The 26331-nt window shown below is 41.6% G+C and overlaps 1 protein-coding gene across 1 annotated transcript in view; it reads right to left on the bottom strand.

The window, feature by feature from the left end:
* Positions 1-26331, bottom strand: part of NEURL1 (neuralized E3 ubiquitin protein ligase 1) — a 375254-nt gene that overhangs the window by 263419 nt on the left and 85504 nt on the right. Inside the window, exon 2 of the mRNA XM_044438028.1 lies at positions 1756-1997. Coding sequence (XP_044293963.1) covers positions 1756-1997 — 242 coding nt within the window. The remainder of the gene's footprint in view (positions 1-1755; positions 1998-26331) is intronic.

Here is a 26331-nt window from a genome sequence, read left to right as displayed (position 1 = left end):
TGTCAGATTGACTACCACAGTCTCCTTTTGGCTGCAGCAAAATACAATAAATTGAGCCCGCTGTTCCAAGCGTTAAAGCAATAGACTCATTCAACACTTTAAAAAAACCCTTTAAAAAAGCAGGTTATTTAGCAATTTGGTTGCAAATCCTCAGGAGCTCTTGCACAGGATGCAAAAGCTGCTTTGTCAGTATAAGTTTTATACTCCCTCTTATCTTCACACTAACCATACAAGTTGCCCAGTAAATGATCAACTAACACAGAACACAAGACTCTGCAGCTATTAATACTTAAAAGCAACATCATGCTGGACCTGGGTGAGACAAGAAGAGGCAGCATCCAAAGAGAACATGTGCCCAAGCATTCTGTCACAGTGGGCATTCCCAGCTCATTTTTTTTTTTATAACCCCAGGTCATCATACTATATCAAAGAGAAAAAAATCCAATGTATTACAAAAATATAAGTGGACAAGTTAAGCATAGATCAGAAAAAAACTAAGAATGTAGAACCAACAAATTTTACCTAAAGATGACATCCCATAATACTGATTTCCAATTTAACCAATTCAAAGACAAAACATGCATGGCTAATGTTAAATCATAATAGTGATTTAACTTCTCTGCAGCATCTTTTTATGTCTGCCTTATAAACTCTAGCATCGGCTCTGGCAATGCCATTAGGAAAGAAGCAGCTCTTCTCAGTTGTTTTACATCCTTAATAAAAGCAAGAGGTCTGTCTTCGGACAAGCAGACTAAACTTTTCTGGTTTTTTACACTGGGTCTTCTCAGAGCAAGCAATCAGATGCTAAGGCAGTTGCATTTGGCTATTGGTATATGCCTTGGAACAGACACTGGACAGATAGGAGAGGCAGTTAGACAATTCTTCGTTATTTGAGGGATTGTATTTCAGAGAAAGTCCCTAAAACACCTATCTATCTGATGCTAATAGAAAATCCTCAAGTTCTCCAAAAGCAATTTTGGTTTTGGCTCACTGGAGCAGGGTAGGGATGGTAATGTATTTCTTAACTCTGCAAGGCAATGTATTTCTCATGGCCAAACTAGGCATTTGCTTGATATGTAGCATAGAAGTACAGATTTTCTTTTATTCATAATAAATCAGAGGCACACGGGGGAGATTATCCTTCCTGGAAAAATGTAGAAGCTTCTCTTCTCCTTCCCCAGAGCAACTGGAACCAAGATTACACATCACTGTGCAGCTGGAATGCTTGAAGAGGGGATCTCATTTGCACCAATGGGGAGTTCTTTTCTAAGTATTCCAGCATGCAGCTAGTTTGGTGCTTGGATATTTAGGATTTCAGGAATGGGGAGATGGTATTGCTGTGATCACCTACATAGGTAAACTCCATAGCAATAAGGGGGCAGTCACAAATTACGTCGAGCAATATTAACAACACAGGATTTACTCTGAAACAAATGATTTTCATTGAATTATATGGAACAAGGGGAAAGGTTCAAAGTAGTGAAATCATGTAGTGGACTTCAGTGCTTATCCTCTGATCATGGGGGTTTATATTCTGGTGCTATTTTATTTCAGGCTTTTAAGAGGGCATGGAATGTCACCCGTGACAAAAGTCTGATATTTAATTCAAGTTCTACATCTGGTGAATTTTAGCATAAAGGATATTTCTTCAGCCTATGAAGCACCCCTCAATATAAATGTGTAGCAAGACATTGTCAAGGTTTAGGTCTACCACAACAAATGTGGTTTTCACAAATGAAACCGGCGTTGACTCACCTTGAGCCTGACTTGTTCATAGATGACAATGGGCCTGTTGCTGAAGGTGATGGCATTGCAGAAGCTTGCCTGGCGCTTCACCGCCTTCTGCGTGGTGTCCATTATGATCTGTGACCCCTTGGTGTGGGGGTGGAATAGCAGTGGGCTGATTGACAGGGCTCCACACTGTGGGATGGGCAGACAGTGCTTTTGCTTGTGGTGACATCGGTGAGAGGAAGCAGGAAAGGGTCCACCTATGGAATCTGAGGCAGAAAGGGAGGAAAGAGGAACAGAGCTGCAGTTTTTATAGAAAAACTTGTTGAAAACCATCAAATGAAATGTCAAGGATAAGCCATGAGCCTCATGACCTAAAGGATGACATAAAATGCTGTGCCAGTCATCATTCATCATTCATTTAGTAGTGACTGTTTGAAGCACAGCACAACTTTGCAAACATATGTAGACGTTTGAAGTTTACGTGGAATGACATTGTGCAAATGAACAAACTAGGTAGCTATGGGCAAAAGGGAAAGAAAATGAATGAACAAGAACCACACTCCAAAACTGAGCAGTGGGTTTTTGTTTTTGTGTTTGTGTTTTTTTGCTTTATAAAGTTTGGAAGGTACAACTAGGAAAACCAAAAAGCAAACTGCACCTAAGCACTTGGCTCCTTTGCATGCACATGAATGAATTGACTTTCAAGTACATACATGAAAGGTAGAAAGTGAACGTACTCCATTTTAAGTTACAGTAGGACAACTGCTGCCAGAGTATTTTGCTTTAAGGCTATGGGAAATCTCCTTAAATATCTCAACAGTGTTAAAAGATTCAAAGGAACCTATGAAATCTGCCTCACTATTTTTTTTTTTAAGACCAGATAAGGAATCATAAGGGAGGTTTCATACAAAATCTGCTTCAGGGCAGTGCAGTGAAATTGCTTGACCATCTGGAGCTCTGGTTAAGCTTTTGGATCATTTATATGTGTATTTTGACTCTGGCCCATACTCCTGTTCCCAGAGTTCAATTGTGCTGCCCCCAGTGCAAACTTGTTTGAGGCAGAACCATAGCTGACTGACAAACAGATTCATTGCATGCAACCAGTTACAGCTGCAATAACTGGCTTCACCAGCTAGAACTAGAGAAGACTCCTACTGAAACCATGAAGAGTTGCTGTCTGTCAGTGTAGACCAGCCTTCCTCAACCAGTAGTCTGTTTTCATATAGAACAGTTTTCTTTGCCTGTGCTATCAACTCAAAGTGATCAGGCTTCATGCAACAAGCTGCACAGCAGCTTGGTGGCAAGATATCCCATTCATTCATTCATTCATTCATTCATTCATTCATTATTGCATTTGTATGCAGCACCATGGCCAGAAGGCTCTCTGAGTGGCTCATAGCAAAATCATAGAAAAATAGAAAATACAGATAAAAATAGATGACAATAGTAACTAAAACCATAAAACATAATAGAATAAAATACAATATAAATACCCTTTCACATGTGCATATGAACTCACATATGCACATACACTCAAACCCAGAAGTGTAGTGATCTTTTCGACAGGTATAGTGTGGATATAATTCATTCAGATTATACACTGAATTAGACCAACACAGGAAAATTGATGCACTGATCAAGTTTGTTTGTTTGTTTGTTTATTAGATTTCTATCCTGCCTACAGATTTTTACAAAAGGAAAGAACGATTAGAATACCAACCCCTGACACTAGACTTGGAGACCATTCTTAATGATTAAGAGAATGCAGAAGCTGGCTTATAGGCTTCTTCCAATAAGGAAGGGAAGAGCAATAGGAAAATGGCAGACTGGTCTTTGGGGGCCTATTCACAGCAGGAATAATTCAAGTTCCAGTGGCATGGGGTGGGTCAAAGGGGAAAGCTACCAAAACCCTAGGATGCATAAATGTGGCTGTGCACATGTGGTGAAGGTCCCCACCCCGAAGCATCCCTTATGAGAAACAGAAGCTCCAGCTGGGAAGACAAAGCATCAAATCTGTCTGGACACTCAGAACAGGAAGGCAGTGTGACCAAAAGAGGAAAATGTTGGACCTAACAATGGTCATTTGGCCCCAAATCGGAGGCAAAAGTTTACAGTGGACTCTGAAGATGGAGTGGTATGCCAGGTGAGTCCTGGATAACCATGATAGGTTCACACATCACTTCAAGCAACATTGCATAATTACCACAGTTTTTTACTTTGATGTGTCTGTTTTTTTTTTTACTGTGATGTTTTTTACTTTGATGAGGGGATGCAGTGGATGTGGTATACCTGGATTTCAGCAAGGCCTTTGACAAAGTGCCCCATGATATCCTGGTGGAGAAACTGAGGAGTTTTGGGATACGCCAAAGCACTGTCCGGTGGATTAGGGCATGGTTGACTGACCGAAAGCAGAAGGTAACCATTAGTGGGGAATCATCGGGATGGCGGCCAGTGACAAGCGGGGTCCCCCAGGGCTCTGTCCTGGGGCCAATCCTGTTTAATCTTTTCATTAATGACATGGAAGAAGGGGTGAACAGTCTGCTGATCAAATTCGCAGACGACACTAAAACTGGAGCAGTGGCCACAACTGAGGAGCAGGTACTCCAGATCCAAAAGGATCTGGACAGACTATGGAAGTGGGCAGGAGACAACAGGATGGCGTTCAATGTGGATAAGTGCAAAGTCTTGCACTTGGGGCACAGGAATAGCTGTCATAAGTACAGGTTAGGTGACAAGTGGCTGGAGAGCAGCACTTGTGGAAGGGACCTTGGGGTGCTGGTTGGCTGCAGGCTAAACATGAGTCATGTGATGCGGTGGTCAAGAGGGCGAATGCCACCCTTGGTTGCATAGCCAGAAGTGTGGCTTCTAGATCAAGAGAGGTATTACTACCACTCTACACGACTCTGGTGTGCCTGCAACTGGAGTATTGTGCTCAGTTTTGGGCCCCTCATTACAGAAAGGATATAGCCAGGTTGGAGTCAGTGCAGCGTAGGGCCACAAGGTTGGTGGCCAGTTTGCAGGGGATTGGGTATGAGGCGAGACTGAGGGAACTGGGTCTCTTCAGCCTGGAGAAGAGGAGACTCAGGGGGGATATGTTGGCGACATGCAGGTATGTGAGGGGATGTCACACGGAGATGGGTAGAGACCTGTTCTCCCCTGCAGAGGAAGGCAGGACGTGCTCCAACGGAGCAAAGCTCAGGGAGCCAAGGTTTCGTTTGGACGCCAGGAAGCACTTCCTGACAGTCAGGATCCCAAGGGTGCAGAATGGGCTTCCACGAGAGGTTGTTGAGGCCCCATCAGTGTGGGTGTTCAAGGATAGGCTGGACGTGCACATGGTGGGCATGTCGTGAGTGGGGCCTGCTGGTGCCAGAGGTCAGACTAGATGGTCCGGGAGACCCCTTCTGACTCGCTCTGTTTCTATGTTTCTGTGTCTGACAAGCAGGCTCATGCTGGTAATTTTCCTCTCTCCCATCATCTCCTTCCCTCTCAGTCCTCAAGGCAATATACATTGCGAGCCAAAGTTCCTCCTTTGAGCAATCACCAGCCACAACTGTTTTCCCTGCAAACTTACTTTATTGCTCCTGAATACAAATCACACAAAATGGACCTCTGAGCATGCATAGAGTAGTTTGTTCAACCTAATCTAGTGTTTACTTCCAGGAACTCTCCTTACGAACATCCCTGGGCCCCATATCCTCAGGAGGGGTTCACTGAAGGTGAGCACACCTCCTCTCCTTGCAAAGCTCATTCAATCAGGTCTCCCATCTCTGCTGACACCCCACCATGGGGTTGAGAGCAGGGGGCCTGGCCTGCATTCAAGAATTCTTCATCCTTGGAGACCTTTCACACTGGCTGTACATCTTGGTCATTCCCAGGAACTGCCTGGCTCAGTGAAGCTCCTGGCCTTGAGATAACTACTTCTGCCTGCTACATCTCAGAATCTTGACCTAGCCCACCCTCCCCAATCTCACTAAATATGTTTCACATTCCAGTTCCAAATCATCTGCAGTGCAGCCAGCTGTCCGTGGGAATGATTGCCCAGAACATCCATCCTTCTTGCTCCCAACAATATCCCAGGAGACACTGCAGGAAAGCATGAGGCTCCTCTCTTTGACAGCCATGATTACAAGCCACATTGGTTCACACATTGAAGCACAGCAGAACAGACAGAAGGCACCCTCGCGTCCTTCTCCAGAGGGGATGGTTGGCGTGGGGGGCCTAATCCCAGCTCAGGAAAAAGAGAGGAATCAGTGGGGCAGTTATGAGGACAGGAGCAGGAGCAGTCAGTTAATTCCCCTTCTATGCCTCTCCCTATGCGGCCCGGGGGAAAGCCCCTCTAGGCCGAACAGCTGAGGTCCCAAATGAGCACCACCATCCAGCTGATCCTCACCCCTCACACTTGTGTGCTTTTTCCTTTTCACTGCACCACCCAGTTGATTGTCCACTCCTGCCCCAAAGAAGATCTTTAGGCAGAGCAGGGATGCCTCTGACAGCTGTACAAAATGGCAGCTGTCAGTGGTGCTAGCAGATGGCCACTTGGCAAGAGTGCCAAGGGACCTCTCTTACCAAGCAGCTTTCAGGATCAGGCCTTCATACCACATGGGTTGCATTTGCCAGGTGCAGATGACACAACCAGACATTGCGGTACCAAGAAACCATAGAACACACCGTTGTTTCTGCACGTGGTTTCTAAATCCCAAATGTACACACTGAAATTCCACATCAGGTTTGAACAATGCAGTGGAGCAACAATGTTTAAAAAAACCCATGTCATGTGAACTACTCCTCTTAGTGCATTGTGAGTTCCATGAAGAAGGTCCCAAGTGTTGCCAGAGCACTCCAAGGGTATTCAAGAGCACTCAGAGAATAGTCAGATTCAGAGCTGTTGTAGCGTACTGGCACAGAGATCACAAAACAGACAAAGATTGTCTTGGGGCCTTATGGGACATCTGACTAAAATAGTAACTTGAAGGTGAGGAGGGTATTTGCATATATCCATCGTTCCCATGGCTGCAGAAGGGTCATTCCTGTTTGCTGAGGTAAAGGCCATTCAGAACTGCAATCACTGTGTCAGCTTCATTTAGAATAAAGCCAAGTAGCCTAGCACAGTACAAGCAGCGAGAATCCTTTTGCTCCTAGCTGCCATGGGTTCATTGCTCATGCATTCTTTTCCAAAACAAAAGATATATTATACATATTAGACAAAGTGTTTGGGTGGTACTATGCATGCAAGCTTTGCTGTCTGAACTTGTCAGTAACAAGCTAGAATGCAAAGCAATCATTTTCTTACAGAATGTAGTTAACCACATCAATGCAAAGTAGGTTGTGGGTAGATGAAGAGAATTTACAGTAAACCAGATAAAGAATCCGGAAGGGAAAAGCAGAGTTAATCATTAATGAATCAATGAATTCAAATGCTTAGCAACCCTCTGAACATGCAAACTTTGTGCCTTCTCTTGAAAGGCTGGCAATGATGGTGAGCTGTCCAGTAGGGTACCCTGGTGCTATGGAGCAAAGGAAAACAAGCAGAGCAGATGGCTTCATCTTGCAAAAGCACAACTTAACAAATCATCACTTATTCTCAGAAGATAAGCTTACATTAGGTGAGGTTGGTTGATCACTGCAGAAATTCTTTGCTTTGTGTGGTACAATTCACAATTATGGTTTTATTAAAATAATTTTACCAATATATAGAATCTAATTTGGGCAATCATAGTTTAATGTCTATTGATTAGCCCAACAGACATATTTTGCATGCATTTATATAGGTGGGAATGTATGGAACAATATCAATATACGTGGCATTTATCAGTTTTGAGTTTGTCGGATCACCACTCAAAGGGCCTTCCCACCTAAAACAGACACAGAGAAATAAGAGGAACAAAGCAGGAGAGTGGAATGGGTGAAAGGGGGAGGCAGAGGGCGGCATGTGCAATTACTTCAGTTACATGTATTCTGGTGAACTGCACTGTAGCAGGTAGAAGACAGAGAAAACGACATGCAAATGGACCAGTGGAAGTACACTGCCCCAACCCAGTTAGTGTGGAGGCAAGAGATCTGTGATCAGCAAGGCAATAAAGCAGCATTTCTTGTCTGGCTGGGAATGGCTGGGAGGCGGGGTGAGTGCTGCATCACACCCAGAGGGCTGAGGAAGGCTGCAGTACCACAGAGCTGATGGGGGAAAGCAAGGAGAATTATGTGACACCTTCCGGAAGCCAATTTTGGCCTCCCTAAGCCTGTACGTGGCTATGTATGTCAATGGACAAGAGAGTGAAGGTAAATCAGTCTTTTTGTAGAACAGAATCCTAAGGCAATGGCCAAGTCTCCATTGCTTCACAGACTTAGCAGGGGTAAAGATACAATCTTATCTAAGGCATAGAAATCAGATTGTGTAAGAAGAACCTTTTATTCTGGCCATGGCCTACAAAGACTTAAAACATTTGTACCACAAACTGCTATAAAGGCTATTAAACCCTCTCTGTATACAAAGTCGTACTTTTTCACTTTCCTATGTTGAGGTATTGGGAGGTGATTCAAGGGCTCAGGATATCCCTGCAGGCAACTTCACCAACTTCAGAATGAAAGAGTTTCATTGTTTGAAAATGTCCTAACAAATTGAACTGCCCATTTGTTAGCAGTATGTGCACAGTGAGAAGCTGTGTATTTCTCAAAATATGTGTCCTGAGGCAAATTCAGCTGTTGCATCACAGTCACATTCATGTCAAGAATGCCTTGAATGTGTTGGACTTGGACATGGGAGAACCAGATTGTAGCTTCTTAGTCGTGAAGCTTACTGGGTGACTTTTGGCCTGTCTCTGACTCTCTGCCTGAGCTATTACACAGGTTTATTGTGAAGATAAAACCGAGTGGACAGGACTGTGTACACAGCTTTGGGTCTGTTGCAAAAGGAAAAAAAAGTGGGTTGAGAATAATAGATTAGGGAATAATAAGTGCAACTTTTTACTTTTCCTGGCAAAGCAAAACCCATCATACTATTCAGTAGCAGGTTTGCTGTTTATTATGGGGTAAGATCTTCCCAAATAAGAAAAAAATGTTGGTCTCCAATTATGTGCATACATGGATATGCACACATAGAGGTAAGAGATGAATAGATATCTGATTGCATTAAAAGAAGTCACTCATTGTTCTTGTTAAAACTTCATTTATTTCTCTCTGGCATATAACATTATTTTTAAAACATGGCAGCAGAATGACCAAAACAGCTTGCAGCATTCCAGGCAGACTTTGACAAACAACTCCACATATGTCTGTCTGGGCAGAACAGCTTTTTGCAGCCTGGGGCCACAAAGCTGTTCTTCAAGAACAGTGGAAGAGGAGTATATATTTACTGTGATAAGTGGCAAAAATGACTCTTTGGAGAATTTATTGAGTGTCCAGTAAGGATACTTCAGATGACTTCCTGAATGAGGGTCTTGAAGATAGTTGCTCAGCAAAATTACTAGCATGAGTCCGAAAAAAAGTCTCCTGACTATGAGAGATCTAGAAATCTTCTGCTAAAGAAATGGTTTGGGGAATGAAGCCCAATCCAGGGTTGAAACTTTCTATATTCCATTATGAGAGCAAAATTTACCTAAGGATAACATTAGAAGAAACAACTGCATTGCATCAGCTGGCAAATGCAATATTTATAAAGCCCAAAGCTGCAGGTAAATATTAGAAAGGAGACATCAATCATGCCACAACCAACATTCATGACACTTACCCAATGGGAGTAAGACAATAGACCAAATGTCAGCAAGGAGCAAGGAAAGCAGGTACGTCAGTTTCCAGAGGGGAAGCTAGAGGGACTGGGTTATGTTATGACATCAACAACAAAAATCTTGTGATGCTTTAAAAACTAACAAATTTATTGTGGTTTAAGCTTTCAAGCCACTGCCCATAACAGTACATCTGATGAAATGGACACTGCCCATGAAATTTTTGGTGGAGTGGAGGATTAGGTGCATTAAGCAGACCACGACCCTTGCAATATTCTCCAAGCCAAAATTTAACTTAAAAACCACAATAACTGTCCATGCATGCAACCTTAACAGCTAGATCATCTGTTCTGAAAGCTACATGAGTTTATGTGATCTGCTGATCTGCACTGTTTTATCAACTTGAACTTATTGTAAGGGATTCAGGATGTGATTTTTCATTTAAAAGGGTATATAAAACATGTTATAAAAATTCTTGATATGCCACTAAGATATATCTAAAACCTTCCCATTAAGCTGAGAATGAAAGACAACCCTTGTTAATTCAAGGAAGACACCTTTCAAAAGACAGTTGGCCGTTCTGCAGAGTCAGAGATATTTTGAAAGAGAGAGAGGGAAAATCTTCAAAATGAGAAAATCATCTCTGAAACTTAGTCTTTTGATCTCTTGCTACCAGTTATCAATTTAGCTATTAAAGATTTAACAGTTGCCGTGGGACAAGTGATACAGAGACACTTTACTCCTGATAGCATTCTAATGAGGGAAAGATCAAGAATAAAAGATAACATACCTTTGAGCCTTCCTCTGGTGACATCTCTTTAGGAGAATGAATTACAATAGCCCAGTGGAACGTGAATTACATGCAGAAGGTCCCAAGCTCAATCCCTACCATCCCCAGTTGAAAGGACCAGGCAGCACCCTGGATAGGTGCCAGCAGAGTAGCCCAGCTTTCCCCAACTTCATGTCCTCCAGATCTCTTGGACTTCAATCCCTATCAATCCCTTCAATCCCTGCCTGGCCAACAGTCAGGATCCTGGGAGTCATCCAAGCCGTTTGGAGTGCAACAGTTTGAAGAAGGTTGAAGCAGAAAGTACTGTACTCAGATAGGTGGACAATTGTGTGTCCTGGTATAAGGCAGCCTCCTATGTCCCTCAGTTGTGTTGGCCTTGTTTTTAGTCAAACCTGAAGCCATCTCTTTTCAGTTTTTAATTTAAAATATTCTGTGATAAGGGCAGCCTGCCATTTGACACTATGCACAAGTCCCCGTGTTTTTGAGGATAAGCTTCAGTGAACTGATAAAAGTATGTGTTGCTCAACTTCCCATAACCTTTATAGCCTGTATATGTCCATTTCTGTCCACTTTTACCATTGGCTAAAAAGATTGTACACTAATGGCACACTCATAGCTCCAAGCAGTGAAAATATGACTACACATCCCATACATGTATGATATTTCTAAAACGTAGATCTCCTACTGAACAGAATAGTCTCTTGGTCACAGGAATGATAACTAAAAGGATATCAGAAACACATTTGCTTGTGTGCTCTCACTAAATGTATCAGAATTTAACACTAGCAACGTAGGATATAAGCCAGTCGTTCATAAATCAAGAACTCTCAAAATGCAACAAAAGAACAGGTGGAAAATATCATGAAAAAGACTGTCCCTGTTGCTTTGAATTACACTTCTTTCTAAGGACATTGTCAGTATCACTTTTCTGGCCTCCAGGGGAAACAAATAAGCCATTTTTATGCCCCCTCCCAAGCAATTGCTTTGTATCTCTTTCACATCAAGTCACCAATGACATATCCTTTTAAACAATTGTCATTCAGCCGTAAGTTGTGTCACAATCTGAAGTAACAGGAAGTCAACAAAACCTTGGAAAAATAAATGGTCAATCTGATCTACCAGGGTTCTTCCTATATCCCTATTTAAAATCAACAATATTTACCTCTAAAGTTGCAATTAATGCAGCAAACCTGATTATACCCTTTCCTGATCCACCATTTAGGCTGTTCCTACATTTGGGCTACATAGCTGGGAATAAGCACAATGGTACTTGCATAAGAGCAAGCATATCTAAGATCACGGTGCACACATTCCAAGATACGCTGCAGTCATACATTTGATACAACTGTTTGTCATGATATTCGGTTGTTTCTAAGTGCACCTGAAGATGAAGGAAAGAGTAAGGCATTTGGGGACAGAGATGGAAGTATGTTCTACTGGGTTCAACAGGACTTCCACTCTAGGAAGGGTTTTTGCTGTGTCTATATGTTTTGTTGTCCCGGGTTTTTTTTTCCTGGTCTTAACAAAACCTGTTTCCATCCACTCAGCATCCTATGGAACAACCAGGAAAACATCAAGAAAGAATTCCTCAAATTCAAAACCCCTATCAAGAACTAGGCTTTTACTGTCTGCACTTGGTAGAATTTCTCCAGAACAAGCTGCAACTGCAGATAAAATTTCAGGCATCTGATGGGATGCATGCCAGGCCACAAAAATTAACACCATAATGCATTAATGAATGCGTTAGCACTTAAGGCACCACAAACAGGGTTGGCATTACCATCCAGCATGCTGATGTGACCTGCACCATAAAAGGAGCAAAGATGCCGTTGGGAACCAGCATCTAAATAGCGCTCCTGCTGCAAGTCTTTTTAAAGTGTTGGCCACCTGCACTGCTCTTCAGACAGCAACCATTCTTGGGCTGGCATTGGCCACAAGAAATATGGTGTTAAACCAATGCGTAATAGAAGTATTAACATATTTAACATTTGTTTCTATTCTCTGACCTATAGTATGGTGCAATGCAGGAGAGATATTCAAAACCTGCATTCGTACTGCATGCTGAGTGTGAATAGCAAGTCTCTTCAAATACCAGTTGTGTGAAAGAAGATTCCAGCTGTGAATATTTTACAGCCATGGTTTATTTCCATGGTCCACAAATCAATGTAAACATTTTTTGCTTTCCTTGAGTGGGCCTCTGATAGAGTACGCTTCTTGAAAAGAAAAAAATCCTGTTGCTAAATATAAACCAGCAGTTAATCTTTTGGAAGAAAGGATGAAGGAATACCAGTCATCATATTTAGGGATCTAGTTCTGGAATATTTGTAAAACAGCCAGCATTCTCTTCCAGTTTAAGTACATTTTAATGGAAAGCCTATTGTAGGCACGTTTTCCCTTGCACATTGCAGTAACTTGGAAGCCATCCTATTAGATTCTGGCAAGAATTAGAGATAACAGGTGCAAAGTTGTTAAAAGCCAGACCTTTGGTATATGCAAAAAAGCTAGTGGAAGTGGGGAACAACCAGAATAGAAGAATAGATAAAAATTATAGAAATGTCAGTAGAATTAAAATAGTAGTTGCAACTCAGTGGAAGCATATGACCACAATGGAGGATTATAGTCATGTTTTGATTGGGTCAATTGCAAGGAAAACACAGGGCTTTTTAAACTGGGGTTGCATCAGTCAGTTTGTACTTTGCCTTATGAGATTAGTACTCTGGCCTGTGACAGATTCTCCTTGAAATTAGCTAGATTCTGAAACTTTCTTTCTTTTCCCTATGTCGATACTGTGGTAAAATGGTGATCCCTTTTCCAGACAACTGGAGAAGCCATGGTGAAGCATGGAAACCTTAGAACAGACCACTGATTCTCTCAGTAGTTTCAGAGAGCAAATCCTACCACACAGGTGCCCTGGAACTGTGTCAGATGTCACAACAGACCCGCAACCGTAAGATTTCACTATGGCTTCTTGTGTCATATGAGCCCACCCAATGATTTGCATAGTGAGTTCTGCTATGGTAAACTAGCAATTCAAAGTCAATTTACTGTTTAACAATACCCTTCCAAAAAGCAGGAGTGTCTGTAGGTATTTAGTGTATTATATAAATGTTACAGAATTTAAAAAATAATTAAATGCAAAAGGAGAAATTACAAGTAATATATCATATGTAGCATTTGTATATTGCAGAAGAATGTTGGACAGCTATTTGCATTAGAACACTTACATTCAGAGAGGGCAACTTGTCAGAGGTAGCAAAAGATGAAGTGACAAATGAAAAAAAGTACAAATGACAAATGAAAAATTATGAAATCATTGCACACAATCATTTTAAAATGTAAAATAATTGACCTTATAATGCAGGTGTTCAGCTTGTTTCTAAAACTGGCATCCTGACTTTTAAAAAAGAATCCAGAGAAAGAGAATTACAGACTCACTAAATATGTCTACAATTTAGGGTAATAGTGGCACCCTGACAAGGAAACCAGCTTCCCAAAGACGTGCACCTGGTGCCTACCCTTATTCTTGGCACCAGGTAAAAACTTTTTTTTAAATTTGCCCAGCATTTTAATAGTTAACTTTCATTCTTGACTTTTATACTGTATTTTATTTTGTATTGCTGCTGTGACTCTGGACTGATTTGATTGCGGTTGACGTGGGCCTATTGTTGCCATTTTATTGTTTTATTTTTATTATATATTGTTCTTATTCTTTTTAGGGTTCTTTTTAACTTTGTTAACCACCCAAAGAGCCTTTTGGCTATTGGGTGATATAGCAATTAATAAATAAAATGTCCTGGGAAAATTGGTAGAAGTCATTACTAAACCAGTTGTTAAATTGTTAGAAGAACAAGCCTCCCACCCCCACCGCTCCCCCAAGAAGAATCAGCAAGGCTTTTTGCAAAGAGAGGTCCTATCTTCTCAGTGGGCTGATTCACACAGTCACTGAAGCCATGGCACCATAGAGCATTGTACATACAAGAGACCATTCTAAATTTGCCGGGATGGGCTGATGGTTAATCCTCCGTTATCTCTACAACCTGGCCCATTTGGTCAAGATGGGTTGCAATGATCATGTGAACCTGGTCAACATTTTGGAGTAATTTTAATGTGTGAACAAGCATGGATATAAGAGTGGTATGTTAGGCATTACTTACTCGAATCTTCAAAAAGGGATAGGCGAAGAACCTCACCAAAGTCTGCTGAATGAACTTGGCAGTGATGAGTTAGGAGGACAATTCCCTTATAGAGGAGCAATTGATTAAAGAATAGGTAGTGACAAATAGGAGTAAACAAATGATTTTTTTTCCAGTGGAAGATCATCAAGAGAATTTCACACTGAGGAACAATAGAAAGGAATAACATTGTCAGTATCAGATTGCTCTCATTTGTCATATGGTGCTGACATGTTTTGCAATCGTGTGTGCATTTCTGATTGCACTTTTTCAAAAAATATCTGGTAGAGCTGGAAAAAGTGCCAAAGAAGGGAGTTGAAGCATCTGCCCAACAAGGGAGAGCAGTTTGCACACCAGCTCTTTTATTATGTCAAAATGCCATGACTGCTCTCCATGTTTTTTGTATAGCCTCACACACCTAGAGGTGAACATTAGATGTTTGATCTTAAAATAGAGAAATGCTGCCTTGTGGAAAATACATGACCATCAGATAATGAAGATTCTACCAAGAACTAAGCGTTAATAACCTAAATGTTTACATCTTTTATGTCAGAACAGGCTTGCCCATTCTGCTATTTATATACAATCCTCATGGTATTCCTATATATTGTGGTTGAGCCACATATCTTCAACTATTTTACTGAATTTATTCTGGTGTTTTGGTGACCTTATATGAATATTAGCATGCGACACTTCTTTCAGTCTAGTTAACTGCCTTTGATCAGCAATATGTGCTTTGAACATTTGGTCAAAATAATTTTGTATGCATTCTTTTGAAGCTTACAACCATTTTTATATCAAGAGCAGCTACTTAATCATTTTAATATATTTGCAAAAGGGGGTTTCTATTTTCTTCTGACCACAGACTGAAAACAGTAGTCCCAAATTAATTTAGGACTACATTGATGTTCTTTGCTTTGCTCTTTTGTTAGACAATCCTATCCATTCTGAATTTGTATAAGACCATCTGTCTCTGGACTGATTTATGCTTACCCCCTTTTCTCTCCTGATCCTTCCATGTTTGCAAGGCTTTTAAAATGTGCTTGAATACTTGTAACTTCTCCATTATTTCATTAACCCTTGAACTTAGAAGCAAAATTTCACACCTTCTTTCCAGCACCCATATTATCTAAGGTTTTTACAGAATTTCTTCAAATACCATCTCTATTTTGGCAATCTTTTATCCATCCAGTTTTTTAAAAAAATGATTAGGATTCAACACCAAAAATGTAATAATGGTTTTCTCATACCTATTTGCACTTTCTTGATATTCTCTCATTTCTCCCCACTATTTTCTTTTTTCAAACAAAGTTGATGATGACCGTATAGGTTCTGCTATGAGCAAGGCAAAGTGATGCTTGAATTATAGGAAGGACAATTTTCCTACAAGCAAACCTTTTGTGACACCCCTACTTACTACTATTTTAGAAAGCTGAGGAATTAGCTAAAATTGAGGGGGAGTCCAAGCTTGTAAATATCATTAAGAACTCCTCTACCTTTCCCCAGCAATTCCAGTATGGAATCAAAATAAAATTGTGCAGACAAGGTGACTTGCCCAATTTTACCAAGCTGATGAAAGGTACTTTCAGTTGAGAAACAGCGCTTCCAGAAGAACCTTCCTCATTCATGAGATTTTATGGGAGACTCAGCCAATGACATTTTTCCTTTGTAGCCCTCTTTGGTTTTCCTACTACTGCTTCCATCTATTTTCTTCCCCCACCCCACCCCACCCCACCCCCCAAAAAATTGCTAAGGAGGAAAGGACTGAATAGGTATTCCATGTCTTTCGATTGTAATACCAGGAGCCCTTCATCTTGAAGCAACTGTTAATAGTTGAATTGGAAAGAATGAAAAAAGGCAGAATTGTTTTCCATCTATTCTGATTATATAACTCTTGACAAGGATGAAGAGACATGTAAGGAACAAAAATGGCACGTCTGCGCTGTGCCTTCACTGCTGATCAATGGCAATTTAAGGAGGCAAGTGTAAAACATAGCTTACTTGCCTCTGCACTAATTCATAGAGAGGTTCAAGTTTCTGTTCTTTCATTTGTTGTTACATGGCTGTACTGTTTCAAGGCTCTGTAAAGGTTGGTGTCAGAGATCAAAACCAAAGATTAATCAAAGGGATGAAAAGCAAGCGAATGCTATCTTCACTTCCTTGAAGCACAGCCCTCCCATGATTCAAGGCAAATTAGTTGAAAGCAAAAGGAAACTAGAATTACATGAAACTTGACTAGAATATCCTGTACATAATGATTTCCCCCAATTTAGGAAGCAAGACCAGTGTTCTGAAACTGGACAATGGTTGCCTGCTCTAACTACAGGATAGCCTAATATGCTCCTCTTTCCTGCTGAAATGCCATCTGATGTCTCAGTTTTGATAGAAGCCAGATGCATATTCCATTAGTAAAACAGAAGTTTACTTGAGCAGTCTCCATATATCGCAGGCACACATCTTTCCCATTTTCCTGTCTAAGGAAAATAATGAGAGATACCAATCTGACTCTACAGCCTGTAGGTGCTGCACCATCCCATATGCTAAGGCAACATTTCTGTTGTATGTTCAGAACTGGTTTCAAGATTATAGAGTTGACATGGCAGAGAGAAGGCATACAAACTGAGTATTCTCTTAGGTGCATCTGATCATCTTAGCTATTCCGTGCAAATTGGAAATAGTAGCACTGTTAGAGACAGGGCCCCCTCCTGGTCTTGGTGCCCTTGGCAAATGCCCAGTATCCCCAAACTCACTCAAGCAGGCACAGTTTTTCAAAAATGATATGCTGCATTAACAGTTGTACCTGATTTAAAAAGAATTTTTCAAAGCAATTGATTTTAAGTGCTTGGAGACTAATTGCATTACTTTGGTAATTAGCTTCCTAATCAGATAATTAGTAAGCCAAGTCCTCCTTGTCCATCTGCAATCACTGAGATAGTTTAAAGCCAAACTTTGATTGCTATAATTTTAACTCCTCTATCTTTTGATCTGATAAACCCAAGATCTGGACTAGATACAGAGGGATGGTTAAGAAGTGGAAGAGGTGAAACTCTATTGCATAAGGCAATGAAAACACAAAATACTGCAAGATGATTCACCTAAGCTAACAAGCAAGTTCGGAGACTAGAAAATGTTGACAGAAGAGTTGGATTGGAATTAGCTTCCTTATTGGTGGAATAAGACTCAAGAAACCACATAATGTGAACTGTCAAGAAATCATATTGCCTAGAGCTTCATCTAAAATTCCACATAATGTACCTAACCTGGTATGAACCACCTTCCAAGCAGCTGGGTACAAACATCATTTAATATTTTTCCCTAAAGAATCACTGGATTAGTCTGGAATGTGTTTGCTGTAGAATTTGCTTGTGTGGGGTGCAGCCCAATACAGGGACTTGTTTCCCTGAAAACAAAGAACAACCACAACACAAAGCAAAGTAATGCAGGGGGCCGTTTGCACAGCAAACATCACCTGCACAAGGAAAGTAAGGAGGAAGTGTGTTTGGGAACTGGCACGTATGTAAGTATATGAAGAACTTCCCTCAATGCTATTTCCTACATGCTGTGTGTGGATTGCTTCATTCCAAGGATAGCGGCAGCTAATTCAGCTAAGCAGTGCATAGTCCAGGATCCTTTTGTCCCCCTTTAGCTGCTAGAGTGTCTCCTCTAGCAGAAAAAAGCCAAAGGCGGAGGGCAAAAAGGAGGAAGAGGCAGCAGTTTTCTGAATTCAGTAGTTTCTTTGTAGATGTATCCTCAGCTTACATGAACTATCAAAATATTTTTCCTGGCTGAAGCACTATAACATGTCAAATATATTTTATGAAGGCTGGCCAGGCAAGGCTAGCCATTTCTTTTATTAGGGTAACTGCAGGTAAATACCACAGAATGAGTGTCGGTTCTCTCTTTATGAGAATTATTAGAAGGTAGTTTCATTATCACCCTGCAACAGTAGAGTTGTTTAAGGAAGGTGACTCACCCTGCCCAGCTGAAGGGAAGGGGTAATATAAGGCCTGTGTCAGAAAGAAATTGCCATTTTTAGAGCAAAGCTGTTGCTAGAAAGCTGAAAGGATTGCGAGATGCTTTGTTCTAGACAACTCATGTGGGGCAATGCATCTGGTGCAGCCACACAGAACCTCCATTCTTCCTGGGGTTTCTCCCTAGATTCCCTTACGGGACACCATCTCCTTTCCCTCAGCCACAGGCCATTGGGTGACTTCCTAGATTTTGTGCAGCTTTTCCCCCATTCTGAAAGGTTGAAATGCCTCTCCTATCACTTAGTTACTGGCTGTAAAAGCTTTAAGCGTGAATACATCTTGTAATCCTTGTATGTCTGCCCTTTTGCCTTTGGCCTCAACACCACTGAAAAAGAGCTTCTCCAAACTGGAATTCAGTCCCTGGGTGGAAAGAGGTTTTGCACCCCCTGATCTAGTGTCTGCTCGAATTGCCATGCTGCTTGCTTCCACCAGTGCTCTTCTTGTATATCAGTGAATAAATATCTATCACAAAAAATGTTAACCCCTCGGTGATCTTTTTCCCCAAAAGGAAGTCAACACAAAAAGCAGTAGCCCTGGAATTTGCTTTCTGCTTTCAGGAGTAGAGCTGCAGAACAATGTTAGAGCATGCTCAACTGCTCCCCTCTTGTAGTGTCAGTCTGTTGGAGGAAGGTTTGTTTTGTTTTATTCTTCTTGAGTATGCATGTGCAGAGAAGCCCAACATTACGCCAAATGGTGAAGAGCAATTACATTTGGTAACCATTTGGATGATGCCTGATTTTTAACCAACACCGCCTCATACAAGCACATCATTGCTGCTGCTGCTGCATTAATACCCACTAGCTTTCCTCCTGCAAAGAACCAAAAGAACCATGACATGGCCCTTCTCCTCTGCTTGTTATCCTCACAAAAACCCTACAAGGCTGCTTAGGCTGCGAGTCGGTGAGTAGAGATGAGAACCTCAGTCTCCTGAATCTCAGGGCAGCACATTGGCTTTCTAACCACTATACCACAGATAACAAACTTATCTATAAGTTCAGTATTAAGTTATATCTATAACTTTAAGCACTCCTGCTAGAGCTAGGAAAACAAGAATAGTACAAGTTTTCTAGCTGTTCAACTGAACCTCAGATGTTTACTGGAAATCCAGCAAGATCGTAGGATTATAGCATAATCATGGGTAGCCCCAGTTTTAATAAATGTTAAGGCTGCTTCAACTTTCTTCCCAGGGAATTTAGTATTAGTTAATCCACCCCTGAGATTACTTGATTTTAGAAAAGCAAACATATACAGTTTTCCAGAGTATGTAAAGGCTGCTCTGTATGGTCATTCAGAAAGAGCCTCATCTCTATACTCAGAAGGCAAATTTTTACAGTGAAAAATTAGGTATGTATATCCTGGCACATTTGTGACCATCTGGAAATATGATCTATATACCCCACCCTGGATTGGTGAATATATAGTCATTTTGAGTAAATTATAGCAGTAAAATAGCTGTATCTCCAAAGATTATGAACCATTATCATGTTTCCGTAGCTCATTTAGTATGACAGTGTTTTGAACTCTGGTACTTCTCTTTCTGAACATTTTAAAGCCACATTGTTAGGAAAGTACACTTGCAGAAGAAGGATATAATTATGTTCACAGTTGGGGAGTGAGCTACGGATAATGAAATAAAAGGGAAGGGAGATCAATTTCAGTCAGAAAGGTTAGGATACCATAGTATAGTAAGCATGCAAACTGAAAAATTACAAGATGGGGGTGCTTCCACATAAGACTTTCATGTGTTTTGAGAAGCACTAGAAGCTGGGAGCACCACATAGTTGTCAACAAAACAAAACCCAACAATAAAGCAACAAAACTTCTCTGCAAGGTAGTTGTCCACGTGCTGATAAAAAAGAGGACTTTTTGTTGCACAAAACACCACTCTACTGGTGGTATAAACACTGTAATTTTGACTGTTTTTAGAGGTCAGTCAACTGTGTCAAATGGAGAAAAGATGAACACATAAATCAAATATTAGCACCCTATCCAATGTGAAGGTATGGAGGAATTTGTTCTTAAAGAGCTATGTAAATGTTGTACTTTGAAAATTATAGACATGATCCAAGCTAAGTGCCTTTAAGTAGATAATTTTCTCCCACTGTAATCAGCACCTAATTCCTAGGGTTAATCCGTATAATACAAGCTACCACTGTTCACCAGAAAGTATTTGAAATTAATTATGTTAATTATCAAAATCCAAGTTCTTCCCCTCCCCCCTCAAAAAAAAAGGCTTCACATATACTTCAGACTTCTAACTACAGAACTTTTTGGTTTGGTTTGGTTTGGTTTGGTTTGGTTTACTGGATAGCCATCATAGAGTTTTGCTGTTGTCATAGATTCTGAACTTACACTGGTTTTCATGTGATTGAAAGAACCTCTGGTGGGGAATTGGGTGGATATGGCTCAGGTTTATGCAACATTGTTCCCTTGTAAGACCTGACCTCCAACATGCTGAGGGCTCATAAGTGAATGCCAAATTTCCACCCCACTTCTGCCGCTCCCACTGCCTGTCTCTGTGCCGCGAACGTCAAGTGGTGGCAGCACCAAGAGTGGGGAGAGGAAGGAAGGGGAGCGGTAGCCCGCCTGCAGCTGTGAAGCAGAGGTGGAACTGGGGCAGGGCTGGGGCAGGCCTGTACCGGCTGTGCCTTTATAACTGGCTGGCACACAGGGTGGTGTTTCAGTGCTGGGTCAGTTTTCTATCAGGATTATTGTGGGTTTATTGTTGTTATTTAGTGTTGCTTTTATATTGCTGTATTATAGTGTTTCACTAATTATTTTTCACTTTAATGTATCACTTTTTATCATATGTTTTGCAATTAAATTTACACAGTGCCCCAGTGGGCTATGGGGCATTATAAAAATGTAAATAATAATAACATCCAGTCCTATGGATAACTGGTGACTAGGTGAAAGTGTATCCACAAATGGGCACTTTCACACTACACTAATGAAACTTGGCTTTGCGGAATTGAGAAACGAAATACAATTTTGGCAATTATTGTTGGGACTTCTCTGTTCCAAAAGCTACATTCAGATTTTCAGACTTTGGAAAAGAAGTAGAAGCACCCAGCAGCACTGTCACTCAGCTTTTTCAGATACCTGCCCTTCTATTTCCCTCTGGGCAACTGCATTGGTGCCTTTGGCCACTGAAAGCAGAGAGATCCTAACAAGAGAAAGAGCAGGTGCATTGGCTGCTCATGTATTAATGGGATGCCAGAGGCCTTCCCTGACTATTGTTTCCTTCAGACTGGCCCATGCCCTTTACTTTGGGGGAAAATAGAAGTGGGCTTGCTTATAGAAATGGGTTTGAATAAGCAGCAATGTCTGAATTTAGAGCAAAGTAATGTGTGAAAGTACAACTAGCTGGGTTTGCAGGAGTGTATCTTGAGCTCCATGACCGTGCAATTGTCTTTCCAGAATGCTTTGCACTTTGTATAATCCATGTGGCCAGATACTGGTGGTCCTCCTTGGTATCACTCAGCTAAACAAAGATGGATAGCAGTGAGAGGAGGATACAGGCTTCTTCCTCCTTTGTGCTCACAAGCTGCAATACTCTGTGGCACTTTAAAGACTCAGGTGGCATAATACGCTTTCACGGACAGCATGAAACCAAGTTATTTTGCTTTCAGAACTGCTTTCAAAGTTATTTTGGAACTTGTTACTTTTCATGTAACTGGAGAAAAGTGGCACTTGCTGAAATAAGCTATAAATAAAATTTATAATAATTTTCTATTACAAATAATAAAATACAGGAACCTCAGTTGCAATAGATTCCCCTTAGACTTGCCGGCTGTTTCTCCATGTTTCCCCTTCTGCTGCCTCTTTTGAATCTTCCAGACTGATTTTTTTCCCTAAAATCAAATGCCCTCCTCTGCCATATCCATCTCCTTTTAGAAATACTGGTACCCTTAGGAGGCAGGCTCTTTTGAGGACACACACACACTTTAGATTTGGGACATGGAAAATCAGCACTTTTATTGATTGATTGATTGATAATATCTTCACTGCCAGGGAAAGGGAGAGAGGTCCTTGTAGGCTTTCCTGCCTCAGGAACCTAACAACTTGACCAGTTTTGAGCATTACTATGCCGTTTGGCTATGGTTGTTGAGGGAGCCACTATTTGATGTTCTGCCTCAGGCAGGAAAATTTCTTGGCATAGGAAAAGGTAGTTGATATGGTGTGAGAAGTTATATGGCCTAGGGAAACAGCTGAGGTAGGGAGATCTGTGGATGGGGAAGCATGTTAAGGATTGGATCAAGCTTGCTGTGTAACTTAGGTCTGCTTACTCCAAAGTAAATTGCTCCCAGGTAAGTGTACGTAGGACTGGAGTTTTACTCTTTAGTAAATGGGTTCAGAACTGCAACTTGTCTTATCCACCCTGAATATAGTTCCACTATCAGGATCTGCAGATAAAGCTGGGAACTGATAACTTAGATCATTGATAACACACTGGCCCACAGAAAATACAGTGGTATCTTGTCTCACGAACTTAATCCATTCCAGGACTCTGGTCATGAGCCAAATTGGTCATGAGCCAAGTTAAATTTCCCCATAGGGTTCAATGTAAATAAGGTTAATCCGTTCTGTAACCTTATTTTTTTCAAAATAAAAATATTTCAAAAAATTTTCAGAAAAATGTAAAGCAAAGTGACAAAGAACAAGAAAGATTGCAGCCATCTCCCCCGCCCCCCGAGCACAAGCGCAGCCATTCCCCCCCCCCCCACCATCATGACTGGAATCACACCTGTCATGCTGGGGCATTGGGGGGGGGATGGGCACAAACAGGATGCATTGGGGGACAGAGAGACAGGCGCGAATGGGATGGTGATGTTTGCTGGTCCTGACTCAGGTTTCTGTTCAGTGCTGTAGCATTTCTTGGTGATGAGGGGAGTGACAAGCAAGTGAACTTTTACTGAAAAGTAAACCCTGCTGGGTTTAAAACAGGTTACTTCCTAGCACTCTAAAGCATGGACATAATAATCCTACATGCTTTCTTGCCAGTGTGCCATGTTCTATTTGCACTTAATCAGTAAATTTTTAAGATGCTTTTTGCTGGTCCCAGACGCTGCATCTTCCCCATCTGGATTTGGGCCTGAAAGAACAAGGCAAAGTGTGGGTGCACAGCAAGTAAGTTTTAAGCAGGCACAGTTTGGCACATTACACAAGAGGTTAATTAGCAAGTCCTCTTTAATATACAAATGATAGTAATTGCTTCTAATTATGCATACTTATTTGCATATGTAAATTAGCATGTGAGATTTTGCACCCTTTTTTCCCTCTGAGCCTGAGCCCCAGCTTTTCAGATTCTAGCACCACCCCAATTGAATTCTAACCAATTGAATTTGAACCTTTTGTAAACACAAGGACTCCTTCCATCCATGGAAGGCCTGTGATTTGAAAAAAGGTCTTGCCACTAGGAGGAGAAGGAAGCAACTCTGGCCAATTCCTCTCTCCCCTGCAGCTTTCCCCATGGGTCATAGTTTGAGGATTGGGGAGTACAATGGACTGCATGGGAAAGAGGGAAGAAAAATATTGTCTCACTCCATCCACAGAGAGGAGTGTTGCCTGAGCAGAACTCTGGAGCAAAGTCTGATTCCAGCCCATAAATTCCATGCAAAGGCAGTTGTCCCAACATTGAAAACCAGTTGCTGTTGGATACATAATGCTGGACTGGACAGACCAGGGCTGCATTTTATATTATCTAGCATTAATAGATAAGGCTTGTTTGATATATCTGCATACAAATGTATACAGAACATGAACCAATGTTGCAATGCTGACACTTTTTTAATGGCTTGTGGTCCAAACTTCATACAAACTAATAGTTGCAGCTTATCTCTAGAAATTTCCACTAAATGTTTAAGGAAGGAAGACATGCAAAAGGAATTGTACATAAAACAAAAGGTTCACTGCCTTGTTGCTACAACACAATGCATGTTTTCCTCCTGTTATGGGTCATACTTCCAGAGGCTCCTGTGGCAATGATTACCAGAATCTGTCCTGAAGAAAAAGCTGTCCAAGAGAAGCCCTGTACATTGAGAAAGGTAGCATTTACACCAATTAAGTTATGATTTTGTTTAATTATCAGGGAGAACTGATGCAATCATTTGACTACAAATAAAGAAATGAGACACAAAACCCTGGATCTATTCCTGGCTCAGTTGAAGACCTGCTGCACTTCCTTTTATGTTATTTTCAATATCATTACATTACACTCCATATATACAGTGCATGTTTACTGTAGGACTCTGCACAATAACTGGCAACCTATTGCCATAAATGGCATAACAGCCATGCATTGTGTTTCTCTCCAAGGGCAATGTTAGCATACAGGGTACAGAACAAGTCCACACCATTCCTCTGTGCTGTCTGTGTTAAGGATAATGGTCTTCCCTTCTGTCCAAAAAAAGGGGTCCTTCTTAAAGGATCATTGAACCTCTTCATTTTCTTCCTCAAACTGTTTCTATACTATGCATTTATACAGTTACAGCTAGTAATATCGGAGCCACTTCCCAGGGCCAGTGTCAGCATCTGGCATCCTTGGACAGCAGCTAAGAATCTGGTGCCCAGAATGGGCCCACTGCCCTTGGCCCCCATACATTTTTTCTGGACTTATTTATAAGGAATGGCCTTATTTATAAGGAAGGCTTCAATATTCCAGGATTCTGTTTTTCGCAGTGGCTAACATGAAAGACAGCAATAGCCCTCTCTACCTGTTGCTGGTACTCAGAGGTATGAAGCCGTGATGCCAAAGGTAGCACAGTGTTACCTCGGCTCACGAACGCTTCGGTTCACAAACTCAGGTCGCGAACTCTGTATTGAGTGGCAATCATGATCACGGCCATCTCCCCCCCTCCCCCCGAGTGGGGAGATGGCCGAGATCACGCCCATCTTTCCTGCAGGAGTGTGCCCATGATTGCGCCCATCTTTCCTGCAGGAGTGCAACCGCGATCTCAGCCATCTCCCCCCGCAGCACAATTGCGCCCATCTCCCACCCCAGTGCACCCGTGTTCACTCCCGCCTCCCCCTCCCCCAGCACGCCCGCGATCATGCCATTCCCCCCCCCCAGCGCGCCAGGATGACAGGTGTGTGCAGGAATGACGGGCGCAGTCATGGTTGTGCTGGGGGGGGCGGGGAGATGGCCACGCTCATGCTCGGGGTGGGGGGTGGGGAGGTGGAAGCGATCTTTGTTGTTCTTTGTCATTTTGCTTCACATTTTTCTGATAAAAAAAAAAGTTACAGAATGGATTAACCTTATTTACATTGAACCTTATGGAGAAATTTAACTTGGCTCGCAACCATTTTGGGTCACGACCAGAATCCTGGAGCGGATTAAGTTTGTGAGCCAAGGTACCACTGTATATAACAAGGAAACAGATTCTGAAAGGTGATTTTAAATAAAGTTAGAAAGCATAATGTTCAAATTATGCAAGATATTACTGAAATTAGACTGCAAAACAGTGACAAACTGCAAGATATCAGAAACCCAGTATTATCCCATCCTTGAGAAACATAGTTACAACCTACTACTTCCTGCTCTTGGAGAAAACTGTATTGAAATGATGTAACTGTCGGTAAGCTTCATAAGATGGATGCAAACTATTTTCCCAAATATTGGAAGAGCAAAAATAGCTAGGTACATTTTTGTTTAATCATAATGGATGCGACCCCATCAAAATTTAGGGAAGCCCTAGGGATGCTTCAGTCCATAGACTATATGGAAAAAGCCTAACTTGTGCCTTCTTGAGAGGGACCATGTCTCCACTGGAGGATCATGGCTCACTGGTAGAGCACCTGTTTTACATGCAGAAGGTCACTGGTTCAATCCCTGGTGTCTCCAGTTCATCTAAGAAAGAGCCCTGCCTAATACTCCACAGAACTGCCAC

Source organism: Varanus komodoensis, unplaced genomic scaffold (assembly GCF_004798865.1).
Source record: "Varanus komodoensis strain SLA01 unplaced genomic scaffold, ASM479886v1 scaffold1, whole genome shotgun sequence".
NCBI classification, from domain to species: domain Eukaryota; kingdom Metazoa; phylum Chordata; class Lepidosauria; order Squamata; family Varanidae; genus Varanus; species Varanus komodoensis.
Note: the sequence above shows the minus strand (reverse complement) of the source record. Positions and strands in the feature narration are given on the sequence as shown.